The 27,500-nt window shown below is 45.7% G+C and overlaps 1 protein-coding gene across 3 annotated transcripts in view; it reads right to left on the reverse strand.

Moving 5' to 3' along the window:
- cttnbp2 (cortactin binding protein 2) overlaps positions 1-27,500 on the reverse strand; it is a 199,356-nt gene that overhangs the window by 80,809 nt on the left and 91,047 nt on the right. For all 3 annotated transcript variants that reach the window (XR_011520312.1, XM_070550258.1, XM_070550259.1), the window contains exons 3-5: positions 17,815-18,045; positions 6,221-7,631; positions 1-2 (exon numbers count right to left, since the gene is read on the reverse strand). The exon at positions 1-2 is cut by the window's left edge and continues 274 nt beyond it. Coding sequence is in view for 2 of the 3 variants with exons in the window: in XM_070550258.1 (XP_070406359.1) it covers positions 1-2; positions 6,221-7,631; positions 17,815-18,045 (1,644 nt within the window). In the remaining variant the exon portion in view is untranslated. The remainder of the gene's footprint in view (positions 3-6,220; positions 7,632-17,814; positions 18,046-27,500) is intronic.

The raw sequence follows: 27,500 nt of genomic DNA on the forward strand, positions 1-27,500 counted from the left end.
GCCTGCAGGAGGAAGGAGGAGCAGCACAGGTTAAACTGGGAGGAGGAAGACATGAACAGAGACCAAGTCACTAGAAGTGCTGAAGAATGGAAAAGTGAGGGTAGAAGAAGGTGGATTGGAAGAATAACTGTGATTCGCATTAACCTGAGAAGAGCTCATCAAGACGGTACGCATTACAGGAGCAGGTGGTGTTTCAGCTCCACCTGAAAGGCTTCTCTACACAGTCTGAAGTGTTCTTCCTGAACAGCCTCTTTTTGGAGAAACTGAGTTTACATTCTACAGGACTAATGTGCTAACGGCTAGTCTAAACCAGCCAAGACCAGGTTGTTTCAAGAGTGGTAAATGGCCTGTATCTGTATAACGCCTCCTTAGGGTTCTCCTACCCCCCAAAGGTGCTTTACAACACAATCAGTGATTTACCTATTCACATGCTGGTGATGATGAGCTACGATGTAGCCACAGCTGCTCTGGGGTGCACTGACAGAGGCGAGGCTGTTGAACACTGGTACCACCAGTCTCTCCGTCCACCACCAGCAGGTAAGGTGGGTTAAGAGTCTTGCCCAAGTATACTCTGGTGGGAGCAGGATTGAACCTGCTACCTTCTGATTACTGGACAACCCGCTCTACCTCCTGAGCTACTGCTGCCCCACTGTTGAAAAACAGCTTCAAAATATGACTGTGAACTTGAACTTGATTCTACAAACCAAACCGTTACACTGTGATGCGTTTTGCGTTACTTGTCTGTTCCGGAAGGAAAACAATATAATTCCTGCTAGACTCAACTCCTGGATGCACAGATGCCACAAAGATGCTGCTGGTTCTAACCAAAGGAATCCATGTAAACAGCCTTATAACGTGAAACTGTAAAGATTTTTAAAATTACTTTAGCATTACTGATGAGTTTTCAGACAACTGCGATGTACTTTTCTGGTTTCAACTTACTGTTAGATCAGCCCTATAAAATGTAAAAGCTATCTCTCTACACAAAGGCTGTTCAGGAAGCTATCTTTAAATATTTACAACTTAAATACAGAAAAACTACAGTGTGGTGTGAAAGTTTGGGTAGCCTCATTAATCTTCAAGATTTTCCTGTATAAATCATCGGTTGTTACGATAAAAACTTTCAGGTAAATATATCATATAGGAGACACACACACTGTGGAAGCCGCAGTTTGGCCATAACGAACACCATGTTCGAACATAACGATGCCCATCGATACACTTGGCACCAGGGCAGCCTAGGTTGCAGGTCGATGATAGACTTTGTAGTCGTATCATCTGACCTGCGGCCGTATGTTTTGGACACCCGAGTGAAGAGAGGAGCTGAGCTGTCAACTGATCACCACCTGGTGGTGAGTTGGATCAGAAGGCAGGGCAAGATGCCGCGTAGACCTGGCAGACCCAAACGCATAGTGAGGGTCTGCTGGGAACGCCTGGCAGAAGAACCTGTCAAGACGGTCTTCAACTCCACCTCCGGCAGACCTTTGACCGCGTCCCGAGAGCAGTGGGGGACATTGACTCCGAGTGGGCCTTGTTCCACTCTGCGATTGTTGAGGCGGCTGTTGCTAGCTGTGGTCGCAAGGTGGCCGGTGCCAGTCGTGGTGGCAACCCCCGTACCCGCTGGTGGACACCAGAGGTTCGGGGAGCCGTCAGGCTGAAGAAGGAGGCCTACAGGGCGTGGCTGGTCTGTGGGTCGCCGGAGGCAGCAGACAGGTACCGGATAGCCAAGCGGGGTGCAGCAGTGGTAGTTGCCGAGGCAAAATCTCGGGCATGGGAGGAGTTTGGTGAGGCCATGGAGAAAGACTATTGATCAGCGCCAAAGAGGTTCTGACAAACTGTCCGGCGCCTCAGGAGAGGAAGGCAGCAACTCGCTCACACTGTTTACGGTGGGGATGGGGAGCTGCTGACGTACTCTGACGGTGGAAGGAATATTTTGAGGAGCTCCTCAATCCCACCTACGTGCATTCCGAGGAGGAACCAGAGCCGGGAGACCTGGGGATGGACTGTCCAATCTCGGGGGCAGAAGTTGCTGAGGTAGTCAAACAACTACACAGCGGCAGAGCCCCGGGGGCGGATGAGATTCGTCCTGGGTATCTCATGGCTATAGATGTTGTAGGGCTGTCGTGGTTGACACGTTTCTGCAACATTGTGTGGTAATCGGGGGCAGTTCCTGTGGAGTGGCAGACCGGGGTGGTGGTCCCCATCTTTAAGAAGGGTGACCTGAGGGTGTGTTCCAACTATAGGGGGATCACACTCCTCAGCCTCCCTGGAAAGGTCTACTCCAAGGTATTGGAGAGGAGGGTCCGATCGATAGTTGAATCTCAGATTGAGGAGGAGCAATGTGGTTTTCGTCCTGGCCGTGGAACTGTGGACCAGCTCTATACCCTTGCAAGGGTGATGGAGGGGACATGGGAGTTTGCCCAACCAATCCACATGTGTTTTGTGGATTTGGAGAAGGCTTATGACTGTGTCCCCAGGGGCACCCTGTGGGGGACGCTCCAGGAGTATGGGGTGGGTGGCTTTCTGTTAAGGGCCATTCAGTCCCTTTACCAGAGGAGCGTGAGTTTGGTCCGCATAGCCGGTAGTAAGTCGGACCTGTTCCCGGTGAGGGTTGGACTTCGCCAGGTATCCTTTGTCACCGGTTCTGTTTATTACCTTTATGGACAGAATTTCTAGGCATAGCCGTGGTGTGGAGTGTGTCGAGTTTGGTGGCAGGAGAATCTCGTCTCTGCTTTTTGCGGATGATGGGGTCCTCCTAGCTTCATCCAGCTCTGACCTTCAGCTCTTGCTGGGTAGGTTCGCGGCCGAGTGTGAAGCGGCTGGGAAGAGGATCAGCACCTCCAAATCTGAGACCATGGTTCTCGACCGGAAAAGGGTGGCTTGCCAACTCCGGGTCGGGGAGAGGTCCTACATCAAGTGGAGGAGTTTAAGTATCTTGGGGTCTTGTTCACGAGTGAGGGTAGGAGGGATCGGGAGATCGACAGGCGGATTGGTTCAGCGTCTGCAGTGATGCGGACGCTGAGCCAATCTGTCGTGGTGAAGAGGGAGCTGAGCCAGAACGCCAGGCTCTTGATTTACCGGTCGATCTACGTCCCAGTCCTCACCTATGGTCATGAGATGTGGGTAATGACCGAAAGAAAGAGATCGCAGATACAAGCGGCCAAAATGAGTAACCTCCGTAGGGTGGCCGGGCTCAGCCTTAGAGACAGGGTGAGGAGCTCGGACATTCGGGAGGGACTCGGAGTAGAACCGCTGCTCATCCAGATCGAAAGGAGTCAGTTGAGGTGGTTTGGGCATCTGGTCAGGATGCCTCCTGGACGCCTCCCTGGGGAGGTGTTTCGGGCATGTCCTGCCGGCAGGAGGCCCCCGGGTCGACCCAGGACACATTGGAGAGGTTACATCTCCAATCTAGTCCGGGAAGGCCTTGGGGTCCTGCTGGAGGAGCTGGTGGAGGGGGCCGGGGAGAGGACGGTCTGGGGCTCCCTAGTTGGGATGCTGCCCCCGCGACACGGACCCGGATAAGCGGAGGAAGATGACGACAACGAGACACACACAGTGATGTTTGAGAGATGAAACAAAGTTGCAACAAAGTGTGCAAAAGCTGTTTAAACTAAATTAGAAAGGTGTATAAATTAGGACACTGTTGTCATTTTATTGATTCCTAAATCTTCAGAACAAATTATTGGGACTCAAAATTTGTCTGGTAAGCTCAGTGACCCTTGACCTCCATACACAGGTATCCAGTTAGGAACATATTGAGGAAATGAAAGACCACAGACACAGTTCAGTTAAGTCTCCAAGTGGCAGACCAAGAAACATCTCTGATAAAAAGAAGTGAAGAATGGTGAGAACAGTCATAGTCACCCACAGAACAGCGCCAAAGACCAACAACATCATCCTACTGCAGCTGGAGTCACTGTGCATCGTTCAACTATTCAGCGCACTTTACACAAGGAGATGCTGTATGTGAGAGAGATGCAGAAGAAGCCTTTTCTCCACCCACAGCACAAACAAAGCTGCCTGAGGAATGCTAAGGCACATTTGGACAAGCCAGCTTCATTCTGGAATTAGATGCTGTGGTCTGAGTTATTTGGGTGTAACAAGGGCTATATTTACCTGAAATGTTTTATGTTTTCTATATACATGAAAGTCATGAAGATTAACAAGGCCAAATTTTCACATCCCATTGTATTTAATTTTGTTCAGTGAAAAAATATTTACAGATGTAAAAATACCAATGTGTCAACAATAAAAAAATTATAAAACATTTTTTCCATCCCTAAAATGTGACCTATTTGTGCAGATTAGAAATGCCTAGATGAAGTTAAACAGTAATAAAATCCTGTTCATACAGATGCAACAGAGGCTCAATGCAGAAACAAAATATCACACATACAGGTGTCCATACGTTACCCCGATTCCACACTGGAAGCATCAGTGGCGCTGAACGGCGATGTGCCGCTGATGCTTCCAGAGTGGCCCTAGCAGCAATGGAAGAGCACATACAATATTTTGTTGAACACCACAAAAAAACAAACACATTACTCTTAATGCCTTGAATAAATAACTTTAAACTTTAATGATAAAGAAATAAATTTAGTAGATTAAAAGTAACTTCCCTCTAAATCTGAACAGCCTGTAAATAAATTATCTAATTGCCAAATATGTTATTAGGCTGCAGCGCAAACAAAAAACTTTTAAGATTCAGCTGATTTGCTGTATTGTGAGGTACGTGTGCACGTGTGACTCTCATGGTGAAGGGAGTTCCTTAGTCTGCTGTTGAATGTTGATCTTAACTACAACCTCAATATCTGAATTCAGTGTGTGTTTAATGTGTCTGAAGCTCGTTGGTTAAACATCAGCTGCACAGAGAGGTGTTAGAGGGTCACAAACAGAAAAGAGTGAAGAGCATCCCTGAAATGGCAGCAACTGAATATGTGATGGAGTGAGGCTGTTTCAGATTGCTGTAAAGCAAGTATCCTCCAAAACACCAAACATCCTGATCAGCTCTGCAACTGAATGCAATAGTTTCAGAAATAATGTGCAGTAACAAAGATGTGATAATTTTCTGACTCACAGAGCTACTACACAGCACCAAATACCACTGCTGAAGATTTCACACTGTTAAAACTCGATTTTGTTCATTTCATGATTTAATGTTTTTGCATTATTTGTCACTTAATTGTTTATGATGAACAAATAATGTCAACATTTGACCAAAAACACCTGAGTAAACTGTGATAACAGATAATTATTAGATTACATTTAGCCTCGTTGGAGGGTTTTTCAGCAAGAACGACCTGTTTAAGGTCAAAGGTCAGATGTTCTTCTTCAGGATGTTCTGCTAGAGAGCAGAATTCACAGTTCCAAAAGATACAGATGGTAATGAGGCCTGCAGGGCTTGAGATGTTCAGGTGTTGAACCTCTTTAGAATGAAACATGATCGGCTCTGGGGGTAGGAGCTGATCTGGGACACCCTACGCCATTCTGACACCTTCAGAACATGAGAACTTCAATAAGATGGCTTTCAAATTTTTGAGCCCATGATTTTTTTCTCATTTTCAGTGCAAGCTATTTCATTTAGTAACTCTGAGTTATTATGGTTATTAAAGCTTTTGTTTAGATCTGGGCACAGCAAAGTAATCGAAGGTCACAGGCGTGACACAGACATGACACAGATGTAACAAACAATTTTTCATGACATCTTCGACAGCAAATGGTGATGGAAGGAGAAACAGCAGGAGGTGGAGGAGTGTTGATGGCATGCTGCAGGAAAATGGAAGAGGGAAGGGGAAGAGAAAGCAGCCTCTGGCATCAGCTTCAGAGAGCATATAGGGGTTACTCAAGGTCAACAAACCAATGAGAATACACAGTACTAGCAGGGGGCTCTGATCTGCCTCGGCTCAACCTGACATCCAACTTGCCCTGAGATCTTCCTCCATGTTGCCGACAGCAACAGCTAATGGGAAAACAAGAGTGGATATGAAGGAGTAAGAGACGAGTGGAGAGAAAAAGGAGCGAGTAACACCAGCTCTCAGAAGAAAATCTGGAGAGGAAAGAGAGTTGGGGTTTAAACATTCCAGGTGCTGTTTGGCTTTAGTTTCTGGTGAGTAAAAGCACCTGTGCTAGCATAAGCTAAGCTAACACCTCAGAAGAAGTGTTAAAAAAAGAGGCAGTGGTGAGAAGTGGAGGGAGGCAGAAGATGGAGAAGCCCCGTTACCTGATGCTGTTGCCAGGGGGCTGCCTGCTGAGGAACAGGGGCTACATGGAGCACTAATGGAGGAGGAGATGGAGGGGGGGTTTATGAAGGAGGAGCTACTGACAGTGACTTGAGGGCACTCTGCACATGCTGCTGCCGGCTGCCACTGGGGGCCCCGGCTCGACCCCGGCAAGCAGGATGGAGGGCAGGAACCCACCTGAGAGGCCGTCAGGGCTGGGACCAGGTCCAGAGCGGGTTTGGGTGGAAGCTGGGGTGTGGCTGGCTTTAGCCCAGCCGCTGAGGAGCGACTGCTGTCCCCCACCACCTTGATAGGTGGGTGAGGAGGAGAAGGGGTCTGGGAAAGCCCTGGTTTTTTGGGAGGTATAGGGGGAGGGTTTCCCCGGTCGATCCTGGCCACAGTGGGTGACTTGAGGCCAATAGGGTGGCTCAGGCGGCTGGGAAAAGGTCCTCCCTCTGAGGCAGAATGGGGCAGGCCTGGACGGAGGGGTCCAGAGCCTCCTGCAGGGGGGCTGGTGAAGCGAGACAGGACCTGCGTGACAGTGTGACGAGCTTGCTGCTTGGCTGCAAAGTTGTCACGGTTAGTTGGAGAAAGGTCCCGGGCCGGAGGGCTCTGGGAGGCCGTGCCGTTTTGGTCCTGTTCCTGAAACTTGTAGCGTGCCGCCTGGACTCGGGGACTCACTCCTGTGGGTATGCCATGGGGGTTCTGGCCCTCTGAGCCATTTTCTGTCTGAGTCAGTCCTCCTAAGCTGCTGTGGATTATTCCCCTCCCAGCGGTCTTTGGCAGGCTCAGGCCCACATAGTTGGAAGGGGTTGGTTTGACGGGTATGGTGAGGGGGGTCTTCTTAGCACCCTCAACTTCAGAAGGGGGCAGGTCAGTTTGGCAAGTTGCTGTTCGAGAGCTTATAGGGTCTGTGGCAACAGAAACAGAAGTCAGAGCTTTAGGCTTGGGTGGTGCACCGGTGGCAGCAGTAGCTTCCCCTTCAATGGCAGCAGGTGGAGAAACAGCGGCACCATCCTTCCCATCAACCTGCTCAGTCCTGAGCTGCTCCAGCTGCTGCCGAAGGCTGTGACTCTCTGTCTCCTCCCGGCCCAGCCTGGCACGCAGCTGCTCTCGTTCTGTGTCAAACTCTGACAGCTGCTTCTCCATCTTGGCCTCCATCTGTTGGCTGCGCTGGCGTTCACTGCTCAACTCCTCCTGCAGCCGGTCAGAGGTGCGACTCTCCTCGTCCAGGCGAGCCTGGAGCTCGTCAAAGCGCTGAGACTCCTCGACCAACCGGGTGGCGAGCTGCTTGCGTTCCCGCACCAACATCATAACAATTTGCTTGTTCTTTTCACGCTCATCCTTGAGCTGAGCTGTTAGCTTGCGGTGCTCCTGTTCCAGACTCTGGAGCTGCAGCTTTTCCATCTCCAGCTGGAAAACAAACCCACATAGAATCAGGAGAAAATCAAAGCAGCCACTAAATCCACACAAACAAGACTTGGTTAAATATAAATATCTGATGGTTAGGCCCCTTAATTATAGTTATAACCCACAGATAAACACTATTATACCACCAACTGTACAAGCTCAGTAGTAGTCTTAAAACTCTTGACTTACACTGAGGATCGATCATAGGAATTTACAGTTAACCAACTTTAGGGCTTCCTTTAGCAAAAATCCTGTCACAATCACCCAATAGAGATATCAGTCAAAGAATGATTATTAAACTCTAAAAAACAAAGAAGAGGAGGAAGACAAAGGCAAAAAGCACACAGCGGCAGCCATGCTGCACAGTTTTTAATAGGAAGTTTTTCATCTTACAATGAAAAATACAGCGTGGAGGACGATCGTTAATACGAGTTTTAAAGAAGAAACTCTGGGCGGTGTGAGGTGAGTTTTTAAGAAATAAAAACACGTCAAACACAACACTCGTCTATGAGAGTGAGCTGCGCAGATCATAGGCATATGAATACGTAGACGCCCCGTGGGGTGTTGGAGAGTAACAGCATCGCCGGCATGTTGGATGGGTCTCCTCACTCTCCAAAGTCAATGCAGAGTGAGCAGCTATGCCCCTTTCGGTGCAGCCTACGGTCATAACAACAAGCGTTCTACTGAAAACAGATCACATGGGATTACTAGTGACTTTTCTAGCCTACCTGATAGAATTTTATATTTAATATCTAATTTTATTTAATTATATTTATATTGTATTTATCATGCCGTACCTTGTGTTTGATTTTGTGAAAAAGCTTAATAAAACGTGTTTTTTAGTTGGATAAGCACCTTCCTCAGTAGAAATGAATGCACTGGGGCTAATCTATCGGTCGGCCACTATGGCATCTCCAGTAGACAGTGACAGTCGACAGGGCATCTATGTATATATGTCTATGGCGCAAATACCCTGTGAAATAAATAAGTATGTCATGCTAGATTAGCAGCCTGTGATGACACCTGGTTCTGCTCACTATGGGAGCCACTTCAGACATTAAATAAATAAATAAAACGAATAATAATATAACAAAAATAAATCAAACCAAGCCCTTCAAAACACACTGAACCAATCCGAATACGAGTTTAGCGTAGTGTTACACCCCTACTAAATGAGTGCAATTGATACTAAGTAGAGATGCTCTGATCTGATCAGATGATTTTCAAAAAACTGGAATCAGCTGGAAAAGACCGGACATAACCAAAACAATAAGCCTGACATTTTAAATTAATCCTGATATAGATTTTCAAAGATATTGACAATGGCTTAGTTTTGATTTTTTTTAGAGTTCCTCCACATTAATATTCATTGTTTCATAGATGACAACACAACAACGTCACACAATTTATCAGGTGTAGAGAAGAGCCTGCCAGCATTAATGCACCAGCCCTGGTGCAGGGAGCATGCGTCGATCAATACAGCTACATGCTGAATTCATATTTAGATTTGATCGACGAGGTTACACCGGCCTCTCATCTGCGATGCCATCAACCCGTGGAGCATCACCTGCATCCTGTATTCATGAAAGCCCCACAGTAAACCTACAGCGCATTCACACCACAGCTGTTTGGTTTCGCTCTGAAAGGAAAAGCCTTCGAAAATAATGTGATTGCTTCAATTTAGAATTCAATGAAGTCAGAGTTTGAGGATCAATTAAATACTGAAGCTCTGATTCCTCTCCCTGGGCTGCCACCTTACCGTGGTGGAGGGGTTTGAGTGTCTCAATGATCCTAGGAGCTAAGTTGTCTGAGGCTTTCTGCCTCTGGAAGGGTCACCCATGGCAAACAGGTCCTAGGTGAGGGATCAGACAAAGAGAAGCCCGAAGACCTCTTATGATGAATTATATAAATGGAAACCGTGTTCCCTCTCCCAGAAATGGGTCACGGGGCCCCCCCTCTGGAGCCCATCCTGGAGGTGGGGCACTTTGGCGAGCGCCTGGTGGCCAGGCTTTCACCCATGGAGCCCGGCCGGGCACAGCCCGAAGAGGAAACGTGGGTCCCCCTTCCCATGGGCTCACCACTCGTGGGAGGAGCCAAAGGGGTCGTGTGCAGTGTGTGACGGGTGGTAGTCAAGGGCGGGGACCTTGGCGGTCTGATCCTCAGCTACAGAAGCTGGCTCTTGGCACATGGAATGTCACCTCTCTGGTGGGGAAGGAGCCTGAGTTGGTGTGTGAGGTTGAGAGGTTCTGACTAGATATAGCCAGACTCACCTCAACACATGGCTCTGCTCTGGAACCAGTTTCCTTGAGAGGGGTTGGACCTTCTACCACTCTGGAGTTGCTCTGACTGAGAGGCGCCGAGCAGGGGTGGGCATGCTAGTTGCCCACCATCTTGGTGCCTGTACGTTGGAATGAGAGAGTAGCCTCCCTCTGCCTACATGTGGGGGGACAGGTACTGACTGTGGTCTGTGCTTATGCACCAAACTACAGTTCAGACTACCCACCCTTTTTGGAGACCTTGGAGGGGGTGCTGGAAAGCGCTCCTTCTGGTGACTCCCTCGTTCTGCTGGGGGACTTTAACGCTCACGTGGGCAACAACAGTGAGACCTGGAGAAGTGTAGTTGGGAGGAACACCACCCCCCCCACCCCCCCCCCACCCCCCCCGATCTGAATTCGAGTGGTGTTTTGTTATTGGACTTCTGTGCCAGTCATGGATTGTCCATAATGAACACCATATTGAGACATAAAGGTGTCCGTATGTGGTCTTGGCACCGGGATACCTTAGGCCACAGCTCGATGATCGACTTTGTTGTTGTTTCATCTGACCTGCGGCCGCATGTCTTGGATACTCGGGTGAAGAGAGGGGCGGAGCTGTCAACTGACCAGTACCTGGTGGTGAGTTGGCTCAGATGGTGGGGGAGGATGCCGGTCTGACCAGGCAGGCCCAAACGTATTGCGAGGGTCTGCTTGGAATGTCTGGCAGAGTCTCATGTCAGAAGGAGCTTCAATTCACACCTCCGACAGAACTTCCAAAATGTTCTGGGGAGGCGGGGGACATCAAGTCTGAATGGACCCTGTTCCGAGCCTCCATTGTTGAAGAGGCTGACCGGAGCTGTGCCTGTTGTGGAGGCAACCCCCGGACCTGCTAGTGGACACTGGCGGTTACGGATGCTGTCAAGCTGAAGAAAGAGTCCTATCAGGTATTTTTGGCCTGTGGGACTCCAGAGGCAGCTGACGGGTACCGGCAGTCCAAGCGGAACGCGGCTCAGGTGGTCGCCAAGGCAAAAACCCGGGCATGGGAGGAGTTCGGTGAGACCATGGAGCAAAACTTTCGTACGGCTTCGAGGAGATTCTGGTCCACCATCCGGCGCCTCAGGGGGGGAAAGCAGTGCGCTACCAACACTATCCATAGTGGGGATGGTGTGCTGCTGACCTCTGCTCAGGACTTTGTGGATCAGTGGGCAGAATACTTCAAAGACCTCCTCAATCCCACCGACACGTCTTCCAGTGAGGAAGCAGAGTCTGGGGACTTTGGGTTGGCCTCTCAAATCTCTGGTGCTGAGGTGGTTAAAAAGCTCCCCTGTGGCAAGGCTCCTGGGGTGGATGAGATCCGCCCGGAGTTCCTTAAGGCTCTGGATGTTGTGGGGCTGTGTTGGCTGACGCGGCTCTGCAATATCGCGTGGACATCGAGGGCATTTCCACTGGACTGGCAGACCGGGGTGGTGGTCCCCTTATTTAAAAAGGGGGACCGCAGGGTGTGTTCCAACTACAGGGGCATCACACTCCTGAGCCTTCCTGGTAAGGTCTATTCAGGGGTTCTGTAGAGGAGGGTCCGTCGGATTGTTGAACCTCAGATTCAGGAGGAGCGATGTGGTTTTCGTCCTGGACGTGGAACACTGGACCAGCTCTATACCCTTAGGGGGATCCTGGAGGGTGTGTGGGAATTTGCCCAACCAATCTACATGTGTTTTGTGGATTTGGAGAAGGCGTTGGACCGCATCCCTTGGGGGGCCCATTGGGGGGTACTCCGGGAGTATGGGGTACCAGGCCCTCTGATACGGGCTGTTAGGTCACTGTATGACCGGTGCCAGAGCTTGGTCCGCATTGCCGGCAGTAAATCGGGTTTATTCCCAGAGAGAGTTGGACTCCGCCAAGGCTGCCCTTTGTCACTGATTCTATTCATAACCTTTATGGACAGGATTTCTAGGTGCAGCCAAGGTGTGGAGGGCATCCGTTTTGGTGGCCTGAGAATCAGGTCTCTGCTTTTTGCAGATTATGTGGTCCTGTTGGCTTCATCAGAACGTGATCTTCAGCTTTTGCTGGAGCAGCTCGCAGCCGAGTGTGAAGCAGCTGGGATGAGAATCAGCTCCTCTAAATCTGAGATCATGGTCTTGATTCGGAAAAGGGTAGAATGCCTTCTCCGGGTCAGGGATGAGGTCCTGCCCCAAGTGGAGGAGTTTAAGTATCTCGGGGTCTTGTTCACGAGTGAGGGAAAACTGGAGCGTGAGATCGATAGGCGGATTGGTGCTGCATCTGCAGTGATGCGGGCGTTGTACCGGCCTGTCGTGGTGAAGAGTGAGCTGAGTCAGAAGGCGAAACTCTCGATTTACCGGTTGATCTACGTTCCCACCCTCACCTATGGTCATGAGCTTTGGGTAGTGACTGAAAGAACGAGATTGCAGATACAAGCGGCCGAAATGAGTTTTCTCCGAAGAGTGGGTGGGCTCTCCCTTAGACATAGGGTGAGGAGCTCGATCATTCGGGAGGTGCTCGGAGTAGACCCGCTGCTCCTCCACATCGAGAGGAGCCTGTTGAGGTGGCTCGGGCATCTGGTCAGGATGCCTCCTGGACGCCTCCCTGGTGAGGTTTTCCGGGCACGTCCAACCGGGAGGAGACCTAAAGGTAGACCCAGGGCACGGTAGAGGGACTATGTCTCTCACCTGGCCAAGGAACGCCTTGGGTTTCCCCCGGAGGAGCTGGCCCAAGTGGCTGGGGAGAGGGAAGTCTGGGCCTCTCGGCTTAGGCTGCTGCCCCCGCGACCCGATTCAGGATAAGCGGATGAAAATGTATGGATGGATGAATGGATGGTGAGTTTTTTGAGTACTGCTAATAGGCAAAGTCAGATTGGTTAGCAATGAAAGGGTGACAGTTATCTGGATAAGCTTACATTGACACAAGTGCACGTTCGACCACTGCACACTGTGGCTAGAGGGACAGGGTTTGATTCATGTGCTCATAAAAACACTGCCTTTCTTCCTATGATTGACTTTTGATGACACGTTACAGCACCGCCCTCTATATCCAGGGCATTGCCTAAAGTTAGATCAGAGGCAGCTTAACACAGACGCTCTCAACCCAATTGTAAAAATTCTATAGCTCCAGCAAGCCTCAAATAATGGAAATGACATTTTCCAACCTATGTCCTACAGTAGACCCATCTCCCGTCCTCTGTCCTGAACCATTAGGGTTTCCAGCAGCTGATGCTGAGGAGGAGAACCGAGTCTATTAGCAAAAGACGGCTCGCCAGTTGTTACTCTAAATCAGGTACTACAACTAGCTGCTAATTGAGAGTGAGGATTAGGGCTGCTGCCTACAGATCGTGTGGTGAGTGATGACAGCCTCAAACCAAGCTGGATCAATGCAAGTCTATGAGACACTTCTTTAAACTCTAAAGCCGCTTGTGATCGTTTTTCTAGTTTTAAATCTCTAAAGCTGTCAAGAAGCTTCATAACTGGATGGTTAACGGCCATCCAGACGTTTCACTTTATCCTCTTGTTTTGTTTCAGATACCTGCAGGTAATTCTCACAAAGGATTTACTCCACGGAAGAGAGGAGGTTTTACCACTAGGCCTTAGGCAGTGGCTTTGGGCTTCAAAACACTCAGAGCCTCATAAAATATCAAATAAACTCACAATGTGGATTTAATCATTTTATCTGAGCAGTAGAAAATCTGCTGAATGTGATTAAACATGAGATTTAATAAGTTATAATAATAAATACAAGTTGCTAACATTTAAACTCTTCCCATTAGAACATCAGACTCTTCAAGTATGGAAACAAATATGGAATAAGTACCAAAGGAAACACACAAACAATGAGGAGCAGCTGCAAGAAGATGCTGCTTTCAATGCTAATGCTAACAGGTGCTAAGACTAAAATGGTACCTGTAGGGTGAAGTATGGCAAGCTAGTGCATCATATTACAGAAAAGATCCTATAGCCATAGATCAGCTCTTCCTGATTCAATCGAAAACTATCACGAAAGTTTAATTTCAGACATCTAAATGAAAACTTTTACAAGAAAACAGACTTTTAATATAAACATAAAAAACAACTGTAACTTACCAATGTTATTAGGAATACCCTGTCCTGATAATATGAGCTTAAAAGCCATTTGAGACAGTGTAATTACAAAAATCGATCTACAATTGTGACTGTGAAGAACTTGGTGCCATTTCAACAACAAACTGGTTAAATTAAATGAGCAACTCCTTACAGCTATTTTAGAGATATTAAATAAAGTTTCCACTTCATGTTTCTAACATGTTCATTTTAGCTATGAACACGTGAACATGGACCTGAAAGCACCAGCATATCTGTCCCGGAAAAATAACGTAAATCTAAAATGTTGATTATATCTAGGGATGAGCGAGTACAAGACTATCTATATCTGGATCTGTTCAATCATCTAAATTATCTGTATCTGTACTCGGAGTGGGCGTTGCCTAACCTGGAAGTGGGCGCAGTTTAACCAGAAGTGGGTGTGGTTTACATCAATACATTATTTTAAATCTGAAATTGATAAGGATTGATCAGAAGTTGCTATGTGTATTGTTTATTTGAAAACTATTTACAGAGCAGCCTCAGAATTGAGATTAAAAAACAAGTTTTTCAATAAAATCTGAACATTAATATATAAGTGCATGAATTAATACATCTGAACTCATGCAGTAGGAACTAGGAGATATGCTAAAACCAGACACAACATTTTTTTGATTATTTAAATGATAAATAATTAGATTCAGTCTCAGCTGAAGTACCCTCTGTATCACTCATTGAGAGAGAGAGAGAGAGAGAGAGAGAGAGAGAGAGAGAGAGAGAGAGAGAGAGAGAGAGAGAGAGCGAGAGAGAGAGAGAGAGAGAGAGCGAGAGAGAGAGAGCGAGAGAGAGAGAGAGCGAGCGAGAGAGAGAGAGAGAGAGAGAGAGAGAGAGAGAGAGAGAGAGAGAGAGAGAGAACCCGACCGGAGCGGAGGCAGTGACCGACGCATACACGAGCCGTTTTCAGCTCTGTCTTGTCAAATGCACCACGTACATTATGAAAAAAGTAACTTTATGTATTCAACCGAAAAAGAGGCGAGCTGAAGAAAACCTAGGGAGTTGTGAAGAAACGTGAGCAAGAGTGAAGCAAGCACAGAGAGACCCGTTACTGTCTGTGTGTGTGTGTGTGTGTGCGTGGATGGGCCGGACGGACTGAGCTCCCGGCTGCAGAGTTTTGTGTGTAGGGAGGGGCGGGCGCTCTATGTGACAGGCCAATCACAGAGCGCCAAGACAGTCAGTTACCCAATGAGGATTTTCCTTCAGCACGATTACACATATTTACGAGTTTTACTCGTTTCATGCTCGTATTCGTTTAAAATGCTTTATCCGTACCGAACACTCATCTGAAACGAGTATCCGGCTCATCCCTAATTATATCATTAAAAAACTTTAGGATTTCTGAAATGGTTTTGGTTAGGGCTGCACGATATTAGGAGAACCTGCGATATTCGATAACAATGACTAATATTGCAATGACAATATTACTTGCAATAAATAAAAATGTAACTAAGGAACAAAAATAATCAAAAACAAAGAAATAAATAAATCATTAAAATGGAAAGGCAAAAGATGTGAGGAAAGGTAAAAAGAAAATGACCAAGAAAAGGCAATCAGTGGATCCCAGGAAAAGCAGAATCAGCAGAAAGAGCAGAACTAAGCTAACTCAGGTGTTTGCTAACCATCAAAATTAAGTGCCATCCGCCTCGGGCACGGGCATTTAACCTATGAGAACCCACCCATTTGGCCAAATGGGTGATGAGCTCTATTTGATTTGGTGACATCAGTCTTAACACTCTTTTGCATTTGTCTCTAGTAGGCTAGAATGCCTTGTCAGTCATACTCTTGGGGGAAAAAAACCTGTGATGCACCTGTTTCAGCACAGAGAATTCAGCTGTAGGAGAAAGTAGCTTCAGATGACTGGACCCTGGCTTTCCAATGGATGTGTAAGTCACGTGTAAGATAATAGACGCTTTCCTCCCACGAGAATCGCTTGCACCAGCACTTTTCATGGTGCTACATGGCAGCAAATGCATTTCATGCAGCCAGTCTTGCGAGGTCACAAAATCACGCACAAGATCACGTGTGATTTCAGCAGATTACATGGCAACAGGCAAGGGGAAAGATGGCAGGATATATCCAAAAAGGTTTTCTGAATAAACGTGTTTACCTCGGCTACAGAGAGAACAAAAATAAAAAATAGGACCAAAGTGTAAGTGGCGCATCTTGACGCTTCTGAAATGCATCCAAAAGGTCATCCGCTACAATGGTGTGCTATGTTTCACAGACATTACGTGTCACTTTTTGTCTGTTGGAAAAGCCCGTTCAGATGGTAACATTTCTAGGTGTGATAAAATATCAGACTTAAGGAACCCTGAAGGTAAGTGAAGGGCATGTCGCCTCTGACTAAATCTTCATCATCCCATTTTGACTGACCTCGTCTTTGTTGGACATGATAAGAAACGCCATGCAGCATGGCTCTCCCACAGACAAACACAAAAGAAGATGTTAAACTGAAACCAATTTGCTGTGAGGAGATCTCAGAGGCCCCTACGCAGCATCCCTGGATATGAGTTCCCTCACTGCTAAGTAAAATAAGGATTAGTTTTTATGATTAGATCTACCCGTACAGTGAGCAGCGCACAGGAAACTGGTGGCATTACGGCAGGACAGAGGCAGGCTGTTTGGCTGCCTTGAAGACTTGGGGATGAGAGACGAAAGAAGAAACATGAAAGAACTAGAAGGGTGTTTTAAGAAAATATCATTCATTTCCCAGCAGAAGTGTCCTAGAATTCAATCAACAAAAGATGAATGCAGTCCCCTTTCAAGGTGGGGATGCTGTAACAGAGAGGTGGAGGTGTGGGACCTTCCTCCAACTTCTTTTAGGAAGGAGGAGGAGGAGGCGGGAGTCCAAGTGTGCTACTTACTGTACAACCTGCTGCCTGCTCTTAGCCTGCCGGAGACCTCATGGATAATTCAGCAGGTTACTCGCTCAGAGACAGCCGGGATAAAGATAGCATGGACAATCCGGGTGAAATTCACTCTACCTAGCAACCAGAGGAGCCCTCTGAGAACACGGAGCCCAGGTCTGTGGTGCATATAAAGCTGTGCACATAATCATCTTTGGTGAGTTCTTGCTGTGTTGAGTTTCAAATTCCACCTTTCAGTTCCTTTTGAAACACAGAAAAGGTCCGTCAGCCTGATGATGTTTGCAGCCGCAAACGAAACGTTGCAGGTAAATCAACCTTTTCTGTGCTTTAAAAAGAACTGAAAGATGGAATGTGCACATAATCATTTTGCCTTTCAATGTTCAATGTTGGCTCCAAATGATCACATTATGTTTACATCATCTATTATGCAGTAGCTCCCAAAGTTTTATAGGATTTTTAAACTCATAGAAATAATAACCTCTAAATAAAAGTTCTAGGAGTGTACATAAAAACCCCATACATAAACTAGAAAACTAGTTGTATTACACGCACACACACACACACACGCGCGCGCGCGCACGCACACACACACACACACACACACACACACACACACACACACACACACACACACACACACACACACACACACACACACACGCACGCACGCACACACACAACATCAGAACACAGGAGAACAAATCTGCTATAAAAATGATGAAGTGATGCCCTTTCAGGCGAAGCATCGACACAGACTAAAATTGTCCCACATCAGGCTGAAGCCGGTGACGCCATGTTGGAACAGATGAAAAATAGAAGTTACTGTTAATAAACTGAGGAGAGAGACGTCATCAGCATCAGCAGTATTAGCAGCACGTCAAACAGGAGGATGTGGTCATAACCACGTGTGATCTTATGGAGCAAACATAGCAGTCGCTCTTACCCTCTTCTGGCGGCTCTCGGCTGCTGCCAGCTGGGCCGACATGCGTTCCTGCATCTTTCTGCAGTGTGCCATGACAGCCTCCAGGACAGAGATGGGGCTGGACCCCAAGGGCCGCCGTTCTTTGTCTCCTCCAGAAACCCTGCACTCAAAGTCCCTCTGAAGAGCCAGGAAGGGGTCTGTCAGGGTGTAGTGTCCATAGCGTTCTTGAAGAAACACCTCCTTCCTTTGTGCCTGAAAACACAAAAACGTGTTGTGTCTGTGAACAGGAATCTGACTCTATTCTGAACCCGTGCATCTTCGTGATTTCAAAAACAACAAAATAACCGGAATTAGAGCTTTGAACAGACTCCTCTTCTAAAATGGTTCTAATAAAATGCTCCACCTTTCAGAACCAAGGACTTAACCATATAAAACAATGATCATTACTTTTAAAATTCATCCTAAGAAAGAGATTTGCAAACAGAAAAATAATTCAATAGGTTTTTCGGCATCTGTATTCTTTGTTTCACAAACAACACCACCATAAGTCCCACAATTTAAGGTTGTTCGGGAATTTACGCAACATAGCATGTAGCAGTTAGAAAACACTGAGGATAGTTGTCACCTGAAGGGAGAGAAAATTTTTAAACAAACAGCAAAGAAAGTTGATAGAGAAAAAGTGGTTTTTGCTGACATTACTGCTTAAAATCAAACACGTGTGCAAACTGGGGATTTAACAAGGTGGAAAAGGTAGGGCTCCGTCCAACACTACGATTCTGATGCGCCATTTTTAAAAACTGACCCTGCTCAGTTTGCTGCAGCAATTCTGCTAAGCCAGCCGACACTAAAAGATACATTAAGAAACTAAGAAATAGTCTACGGCACATATGTCACAGTCAAGGCCCGCGGGCCAGATGCGGCCCGCGGAGCATTTTTATGTGGCCCGCGAGATAAATGTCAAAAATATATTAAAACTGACCCACTGGCCGATTTTACCGCAAAGACTTCAACTCCCATGATGCTTTGCGGCGTCAGCGCGGAGCCGACGCGCCCCCTCCTTTGTGTTTTTTCAGCGGCTGCTGCCGGTGTCTGCAGCTCCGCTGTCTCGGACAAACTACACTCCTCTCACTCAGCGCTGAGTTCACTCAGCTATTTGCTGACGTTGAAGCCCAGAAACGGAGATTCTAGCCACTCAGTAACGTGTTCACGACTGAAAGAGAAAGTTTTCCGACTAACTTCCAGACAGAGCCGAAATAACTCCAGCAAGCAGCCACACGCTCAAACCAGCATGACTCTGTGGCTGCTGTCGTGTTTCCCCCCCGACACACAACAACGTGGTCAAGCTGCTCAGACATGTTCATCAGCACAAACCTATGTGAGCACCTGTTGTCATCTAATGTTGTCATTATTATGATGAAGATAAACAAAACAACAGGAGTCTCCTCCTCAGCTCAGATCAACCCCATGATGCAGGTATCTGGCTGGAACAGTTGAGCATCACAGTAAACCAGTGGAACAAACTGAGCTTTAAATATGTTGGTTTTATGCTCTTTTTCTGCTCCAAAACATGAAAGTTAACAGGTGAGAAGTTGCATTTTCATTTAAGATAAAATGATATTTTTATTTTGTTGTTGGCCCGTGAGAAAAGATTTAACCTACAGTAAACAGGAAGTGGAAAGGCTGCAGATAGATGAATAGAATAGAAAATCCCTTTATTGTTCCTCAGTGGGGAAAGCTAGATGTCACAGCAGCGATGACACGTATTACAGGAGAAAAAAAGGAGAATAAAAAATACGAAAAATTAAAAAACAAGAAAACATAAATCCTGACTAGATTTTAAAAATGCTGAATATACCACAAGTAATGAATACCACTGATGCCTTTTATTTAAAAGACGACGATACTCAGTTATATTTATCCATTAACCCTGATGAACCTAATCGGTTGGGTAGATTACAGGCTTGTCTTGAGGACATAAAAAATTGGATGACTCTTAACTTCTTGCTTTTAAATCAAGACAAGACGGAAGTTCTCATCTTTGGACCAGAAATCCAGAAAAGGAAATTGCTTAGCCAATCGCCTGACCTTAATGGCATTACATTAATCTCCGAGAACAAAGCAAGGAACCTTGGTGTTATCTTTGACCAGGACATGTCATTCAAATCCCAGGTTTCACAAGTTTGTCGGATTTCCTTTTTCCACCTTCGGAATATTGCTAAGATTAGAAGCATAATTTCCAGGAGTGATGCTGAAAAACTAGTTCATGCATTTATTACATAAAGACTGGATTACTGTAATTCATTACTCTCAGGAAGTCCACAGAATGTAGTTAAAAGTCTTCAGCTTGTCCAAAATGCTGCAGCTAGAGTTCTGATGAGAATTAAAAAGAGAGATCGTATCTCTCCTGTCTTAGCTTCTCTACATTGGCTACCTGTTAAATTCAGAATAGATTTTAAGATCCTTCTTCTCACATATAAAGCTCTTAATAATCAAGCTCCATCATACATCAGTGATCTGATTGTTCCATATGTTCCTAACCGAGCACTTCGCTCTCAGACTGCAGGTCTACTGGTGGTTCCAAGAATATCTAAACTTAGGATGGGAGGCAGATCTTTTAGTTATCAGGCTCCTCTCCTGTGGAACCAGCTCCCAGCTTTAGTCCGTGAGGCAGACACTTTGTCTACTTTTAAGAATAGGCTTAAAACATTTTTATTTGATAGGGCCTATTGTTAAAATTAGATGTTAGCCTAAATCTGGACAAGTGGGGGAGTAGAGGAAGGTGGAGTGTACAGTCGGTAAAGACGGCTCTCCCTTGCCCTGCCTCCCACATGCCTCCATCTAAATAGGATAGATTATCCAGAGTTAACTCTGTAGTTATGCTGCTATAGGCTTAGACTGCTGGAGGACACACTGACCACTTTTCACACTCTACTGCTTTATTCTACAGTCTGCTCTTTAACTGTACTATTTTGTGCAATTTCAGCTGTTAACTTTATTTTCTCTGTAAGTGTTTTTCTCCCCAGAAGAAGCTACAATGACGTTCTGCTGAGCTGTGGTGGCCTCATGGAGGGGGCCATCGACTAGCACACTGCTGCTAACCACTAATACATTCTCTCTCTCCTGATAACTTTTTGTTTTCATTGACTTTTGATGTGCTAATACTGGTTTATCCATTTAATTATAGATCCACTAGGATAAATACAATAAAGTTTATCTTTCACCAAATACAATATTTACTAACACATCACAATATAACTATAGACACATTACGTGTGTGTGTGTGTGTGTGCGTGCGTGCGTGCGTGCGTGCCTGCCTGCCTGCTCTGTCTTCTCGATCCCCAGTGAGTCGTGGAGGATGGCTGCTTATACTGAGCCAGGATTCTCTGGAGGTTTCTTCCTGTTAAAAGGGAGTTTTCCTCTCCACTGTCGCTGCATGCTTGCTTAGTATGAGGATTGCTGTATAGTCACTGACACTAGTCAGTGACTTCATGCAATTTGCTGGGCTCCTTATATAGGAAACATTATTTCTGATTGGCTTAATGAACTGTGGATTGGAATGTTTATTATGTGAAGTGCCTTGAGACGACTCTTGTCGTGATTTGGCGCTTTATAAATAAACTTGAATTGAATTGAATTAAAACTGACTTGCTCGTGTGTAATTTGGTTATTCCACATTCAGTGTTAATGCAGAAATATGTTTGTTTCCAAATTTAAAGGTTCAAAATTGCATATATGTTGATAAAGAAAATGTGCAAATTTGCCGTCACTTTTAAAAAATATATTAAGTTTGGCCCTCGACTCCGTCCCAGAGTTTCATTTCGGCCCCGTGTGAGTTTGAGTTTGACACCCCTGGGCTACGGACAGCAAAAATGCATGACGAGCGCCTATGGTTGCAAACGTCGGGTTCTGCAGTCTCCTTGTGTATGGTCTGCTCGTCTTTCTCTTCCTAGCTTTACAGATGCAGCAGCTCTACAGGTGTTTTGTAGAAAGGAGTTACCCTGTTGCTGACCGTCATGTGACGTGTCATCCCTGTTGCTGAAATCAGATGCACACTGAGTAAACAACCTGAAATATTAGCGACAAGGCTATGTTCATATTTATTCTTAATATTATATATGATAGGTCACTCTGAGTTTGTCATGCAGACTGAACATGAACATAGTCTCCTACACCCACCTCCTGCATTAGCTTCTGATAGAAAACGCCTGACTGATCAACAGCAAGCTGTCACTTGGACTTACTCATCTTGACTTGCAACGGGGAAGGCTGTTGGTTTAGCGTCCAGGAAATAGAAGCTAATCACTAGCATTAGCAACTCCACTACACAGCAGAACTCCTTCAGGCTTGTGTTTATGGAGATAAAACATCAACGTTGCAAAGCAAACGCAGTCGGTGGTACAGTCTGTTAGCCAATCAGAGTCAAGATGTTAAAATATCAGGAAATTAGATTCCAAATCCTGCCGTCTGAAGCTACTTTCTCCCAAAGACATCACATACATAAACGGCCCGTGGACTGATACTGCATATTGGAGCTGCCGTAGGGGCCGGTCGCCATCTTGGATGGGTCTTCATTCACCCCCACTGCATTTATTTTTACTGAGGAAGGTGCTTACACAACTAAAAAAAAAACACATTTTATTATGCTTTTTCACAAAATCAGACATGTGGTATGGCATGATAGTTAAAATATAAATATAATTCAATGAAATAATTTAAAATACAAAATCCCAACAGGTAGGCAAGAAAAGTCTACAGTAATCCCATATGATCTGTTTTCAATAGTGCGCCAGTTGTTGCAATCGTAGGCTGCAGGAAAACAGGCATAGTTGCTCACTCTGCTTTCTTCAATATTGCTTAGGTAGTGAGGGACCCATCCAATATGGCAGCGAGACTGTCACGCTCTCCAGCACCCAATAGTGCGTCTATGTATGTCTATGCTTTCTTCTCTGGCTGAATACCCCGTGCTGAAACAGGTTTTTTCCACCCTTACATACAAGGTATTGACTCCTGCTTGAGACCACTGCAAATGTACTAAAAATATGAATGAAGGACCTATTTAAGAGCAACAAATCAGCAACCTTCAACGCTGATGACTGAAGTTTCTATAAATGTTAACAATTCACCCAACATCGAAAAGTGTTGAAAAAGTGATAATAAACCTCGAAACTTTGTGACGGAGCATTTTCCTAACAGCAAAGCTGCAACCTATAATGTTCACCATCATCTATTGTTTGCAGGAGAATTTTAAAGAAAATGTTCACTATGACTACGACATGCTTAGGAAACCCACAGAGTCCAGTCTTATAAGGTGTATCAACTAGGATGGTCCTGATCCAATCCTGGAGATCAGGTGCTGATTTATTTATATTTTAGAAAATTAGACAGAAAATATTAGGCACAGTGGACTTAATCTGTGATTGATAAACCCGAAAATGAAAAGTAAGGTTGGTCTTGTGACAGTGCATTTACATGCACGTTTAAGTCGATCTACAGCTCGAATCAAGGTAAAACTGTGAGCCTGCATAGAAACATAGTCCCTCCAGCAGGTCCCGGGTCTTTCTTTAGGATCACCTTCTGGTTGGGCATGCCAGAAAATACTCAACATGGAGGCATCCTAAGCTTAGGGGTCAGAATCTATATCTGCAGTCACCTAAACATCCATCCATCCATTCTCTTCTGCTTATCCGGAGTGGGGTCGAGGGGGCAGCAGCCTAAGTCAAGAGGCCCACACTTCCCTATAGACTATAGGTGACTCTAGGTGAGGGTAGGAACATAGATCGAATGGTAAATCGAGAGCTTCACCTTCCGGTTTAGCTTTCCCTTCACCACAACAGACCAGTACAACCCCCGCATCACTCCAGATGCAGCACCAATTCGCCTCTCAATAATAACCAATAATCATTATATCATTATCAGGAAATCTCAAGTCTATTCTTTAACTTATTCACTGCCAATGACGACTAAAGTCGTCATTTGCATTTTTTTACTGTGTGGGCATTGGAACGAGCCCCCGCGCCAAGAGAACAAACATCTCAGCTCTAAAGCCGATCTTCATCTTCATCCACATACGTCACATGTCACATGATCAGGAAGCAGAAAATCCATGTGTTAGGAGATCTTTTTGGGCCACTGCTGTAAAAAAAAATGTGAGGTGCGAACCGAAAAAGCGTCTGCCGATCACAATTCAACAACGGATTATGAAAGAACGGATAACACTCGAAACACGCGGACTCTTCCTGATGTTAGAGGTGAGTCTCCGCTTTGTTTTGGTTGTTTTGGCGTCGACATCATCCTAGCGCGCAACGTTCTGTCACTCTTTGAAAAACAATAAAAACGGTGAGAAACGCTGGCAGCAAAGGGCTTTACCGATCAGGAAACATCTGGCAGCGAATGAGTTAAATGCCTTAGCTAATTCAACCGATTAATTTTCTAAAATAATTACTTTAAATAAAGATTATTTTCAGTTGTCTTTCTACAGCAACATTTCAAACATTTAGGTAGTTATAAGTGTTTTCACACAATGAGCCATTATTAATCTGATAATAATGTTTCTATTGTTTGTCTCAAAGTCATTTATCAACAGCAGAGGACTGGCAATGAAGAAAAACTAATAACCTTGTAGCTTCTCCATAAAACGTTGAGATGAGAGACAGAGAAAGAAGGACAAAGCACTTCACCAAAGAAGGAAATGCAGAGAGAGAGAACTGAAGCAGGAGATGGATGGGGAAAGCCAAGGCAGACCGTGGGCTGGTTTATGTGTGTGTGTGTGTGTGTGTGTGTGTGTGTGTGTGTGTGTGTGTGTGTGTGTGTGTGTGTGTGTGTGTGTGTGTGTGTGTGTGTGTGTGTGTGTGTGCAGAGAGGCAAAAAACCCACCCAAAACAACAATAAAAATAGTATTTTGATGTATTCCAACAAGATTGTAGATAAAAAACTGAAAGTGTTCCTTAAATCCCAAAATGACACCAGACATGAACTCTCTTCTGATCAGCTCACAAGCATTTGAAAGATAAAACAGCTAAACCCAAAAAGCAATAATCTGAGTCTGACAAATAAAAAAATAATTAAAACAATCAAATCTGGTTCCAACAGAGAACACTGATTATGCTGACATTTATGTCTTGAAGAATATTTGATTTAAAGTCTGATCACAAGGCAAATAAATGAGACAGAATAAAAAAAACCTTTAAAGTGTTAAATTAGGGGAATATTGAAGTCTCTCTTCTTTACTTGGATCAAGAGATGAAAGCTGCAGCTGAAGGGATCGTCTGAAGCTTCTCGGGGAAATCCTCCAGATAGTTCAGGAGTAAAAAAGTGTGCGTTCTTCGATCTTCCTGTAAACATTTACACTGGCTCAGGGGCCACCACAGCACTCCACCAGCTGCTGCTCTTCACTTTTAGGGCCATTTCTACTCAACACACTCAGGGTTTTCACTGTTTTTTAGGAAAAGTGGTATCATGTGAGGAACTTTCCAAATAAATCTGAGCTGCAGCTTCTCAAAGAAAACATTAGTGATGTGATGACATCCTTTCCTTGTTTAGCTCAATGTTTCTGTCTGAACCTCGGCCAGTACCTCTTCTATGCAAGGCTTGGGATCAAAGGTCGCATTATTACAGCATCAGAGTTTAGACAGGTGGAGAAAAGTCCCCAAACATCCCATCAGCTGTCGTGCTCCGTGTCCCCGGAGGTGGAGACCGGATCTCTAGAGGCAGCTACAATAAAGGCTTTCTGATGGATGTTCCACTTCTGTTCACTTTTTTAATTAACAGCTTAAAAACAAAATTCTAGCTTCAAAATAAAACAGTCTTTCAAGCTGTTACTTGGGCTGTTAATGGTGTTAGTTTGTGGCAAAACGTCTAACATAATTGGAGCACAGCGGTAATGTTCAATCATACACCCAAAAACACAGACTCAATGTGATCCCTGCAATGATTAAACAAATGCTTTATTTATATTTATATCGTCTCATTAATTCCATAAGGGGAGCCAGTCATATGGTGGCTACTCAATGCATTTAGGATTGTTGATGTGAACAAGACGATCCGCTGTAGTTCAAACCGAGCTTCAGAATGGAGAAGAAAGATGATTTAAATGACTTTGAACGTGGCGTGGTTGTTGGTGCCAGACGGGCTGGTCTGAGTCTTTCAGAAAATTCAGATTTTCTGGGATTGTCACACACAACCATCACTAGGGTTCACAGAGAACAGTTGGAAAAGGGAAAGTATCCAGTGCGCAGCAGTTCTGTGGGCGAAAATGCCTTGTTGATGTCAGAGGTCAGAGGACAATTGCCAGATTGGCTCGAGCAGATAGAAAGGCAACAGTAACTCAGATAACCACTCTTTACAACCATATGCATGGAGGAGCATCCCTGAACATGCAGCATGTCGAACCTTGAGGCAGATGGGCTACAGCAGCAGAAAACCACATCGGGTGCCGCTCCTGTCAGCTAAGAACAGGAAACTGAGGCTACAATTCACACAGGCTCACCACAAGTGGACAACAGACGATTGGAAAAATGTTGCCTGGTCTGATGAGTCTTGAATTCTGCTGCTTCAATTGGATGGTAGGGTCAGAATATGGTGTCAACGACATGAAAGCATGGATCCATCCTTGTTGGTGGTGTAACGGTGTGGGGGACATTTTCTTGGCACACTTTGGGCATGAACATGACACTGTACTCAAATGGCCTCCACAGTCACCAGATCTCAAACCAATAGAGCACCTTTGGGATGTGGTGGAAAAGGAGATTCGCATCATGGATGTGCAGCAACGGTGTGATGCTATCATGTCAATATGGAACAAAACCTCTGAGGAATGTTTCCAGGACCTTGTTGAATATATGCCATGAAGAATTAAGGCACTTCTGAAGGCAAGAGGGGGTCCACCCCAGTGCTAGTAAGGTGTACCCAATAAAATGGCCAGTGAGTGTGCATGTATTTTGTGGATTTGGAGAAGGCGTTTGACCGCATTCCTGGTGAGGTTTTCCGGGCACGTCCAACTGGAAGGAGACCTATAGGAAGACCCAGGACACACTGGAGGGACTATGTTTTTCAGCTGGCCAGGGAACGCCTTCCTCCAGAGGAGCTGGCCCGTCGCTGGAGGGAGGGAAGTCTGGGCCTCTTGCTTACGCTATTGTCCCCATGACTGGACCCCAGATAAGCAGAGGATAATGGATGGTTAGATGGGTGGATGGATTTCTGATATGCACGTAAACACACTGAGTGAGTCTCAGGCTTTGGAAATGTTGAACATCCCTGTACTTGTTTACCCTGGCCTGCCAGACTCCTCCTCTAACTCTGCACAGAGAGAGAGTCTGGTAACTCACAGGCAGAGAGGCACTTGAGGGGCGGGACTAGCCAGCTCAAAAATAACCAATCAGAAAAAAGGCGGAAATGCCGAATGTAGTTTTTTTTAGCTGTAGTCAAAAATAGCATCTGGCAACGGCGCAAACTTCTTTTTTTGTTTAGAAGAAATGCTTTTAGCGCTTCTTCTTGTTGTTTTAAAGACATTCAAGTCATTTAGAACAGAGGAAAGAGCTGCAGCAAACTCCGCTTCAGTCGCCATGTTTATGACAAGCTCGGCTTTATGGTGTGTGACGCACGCTACTCAATGCTGATTGGCTCTGTTAGAATCGTCAGGGGGCGGGGTTATTTGAATAGGAGAGTTCCCGGACCCTGTCTCTGTGCAAAATTAAACAGAGGAGGAGTCT

The sequence above is a fragment of the Nothobranchius furzeri genome, chromosome 4 (genome assembly GCF_043380555.1).
Source record: "Nothobranchius furzeri strain GRZ-AD chromosome 4, NfurGRZ-RIMD1, whole genome shotgun sequence".
NCBI classification, from domain to species: Eukaryota; Metazoa; Chordata; class Actinopteri; order Cyprinodontiformes; family Nothobranchiidae; genus Nothobranchius; species Nothobranchius furzeri.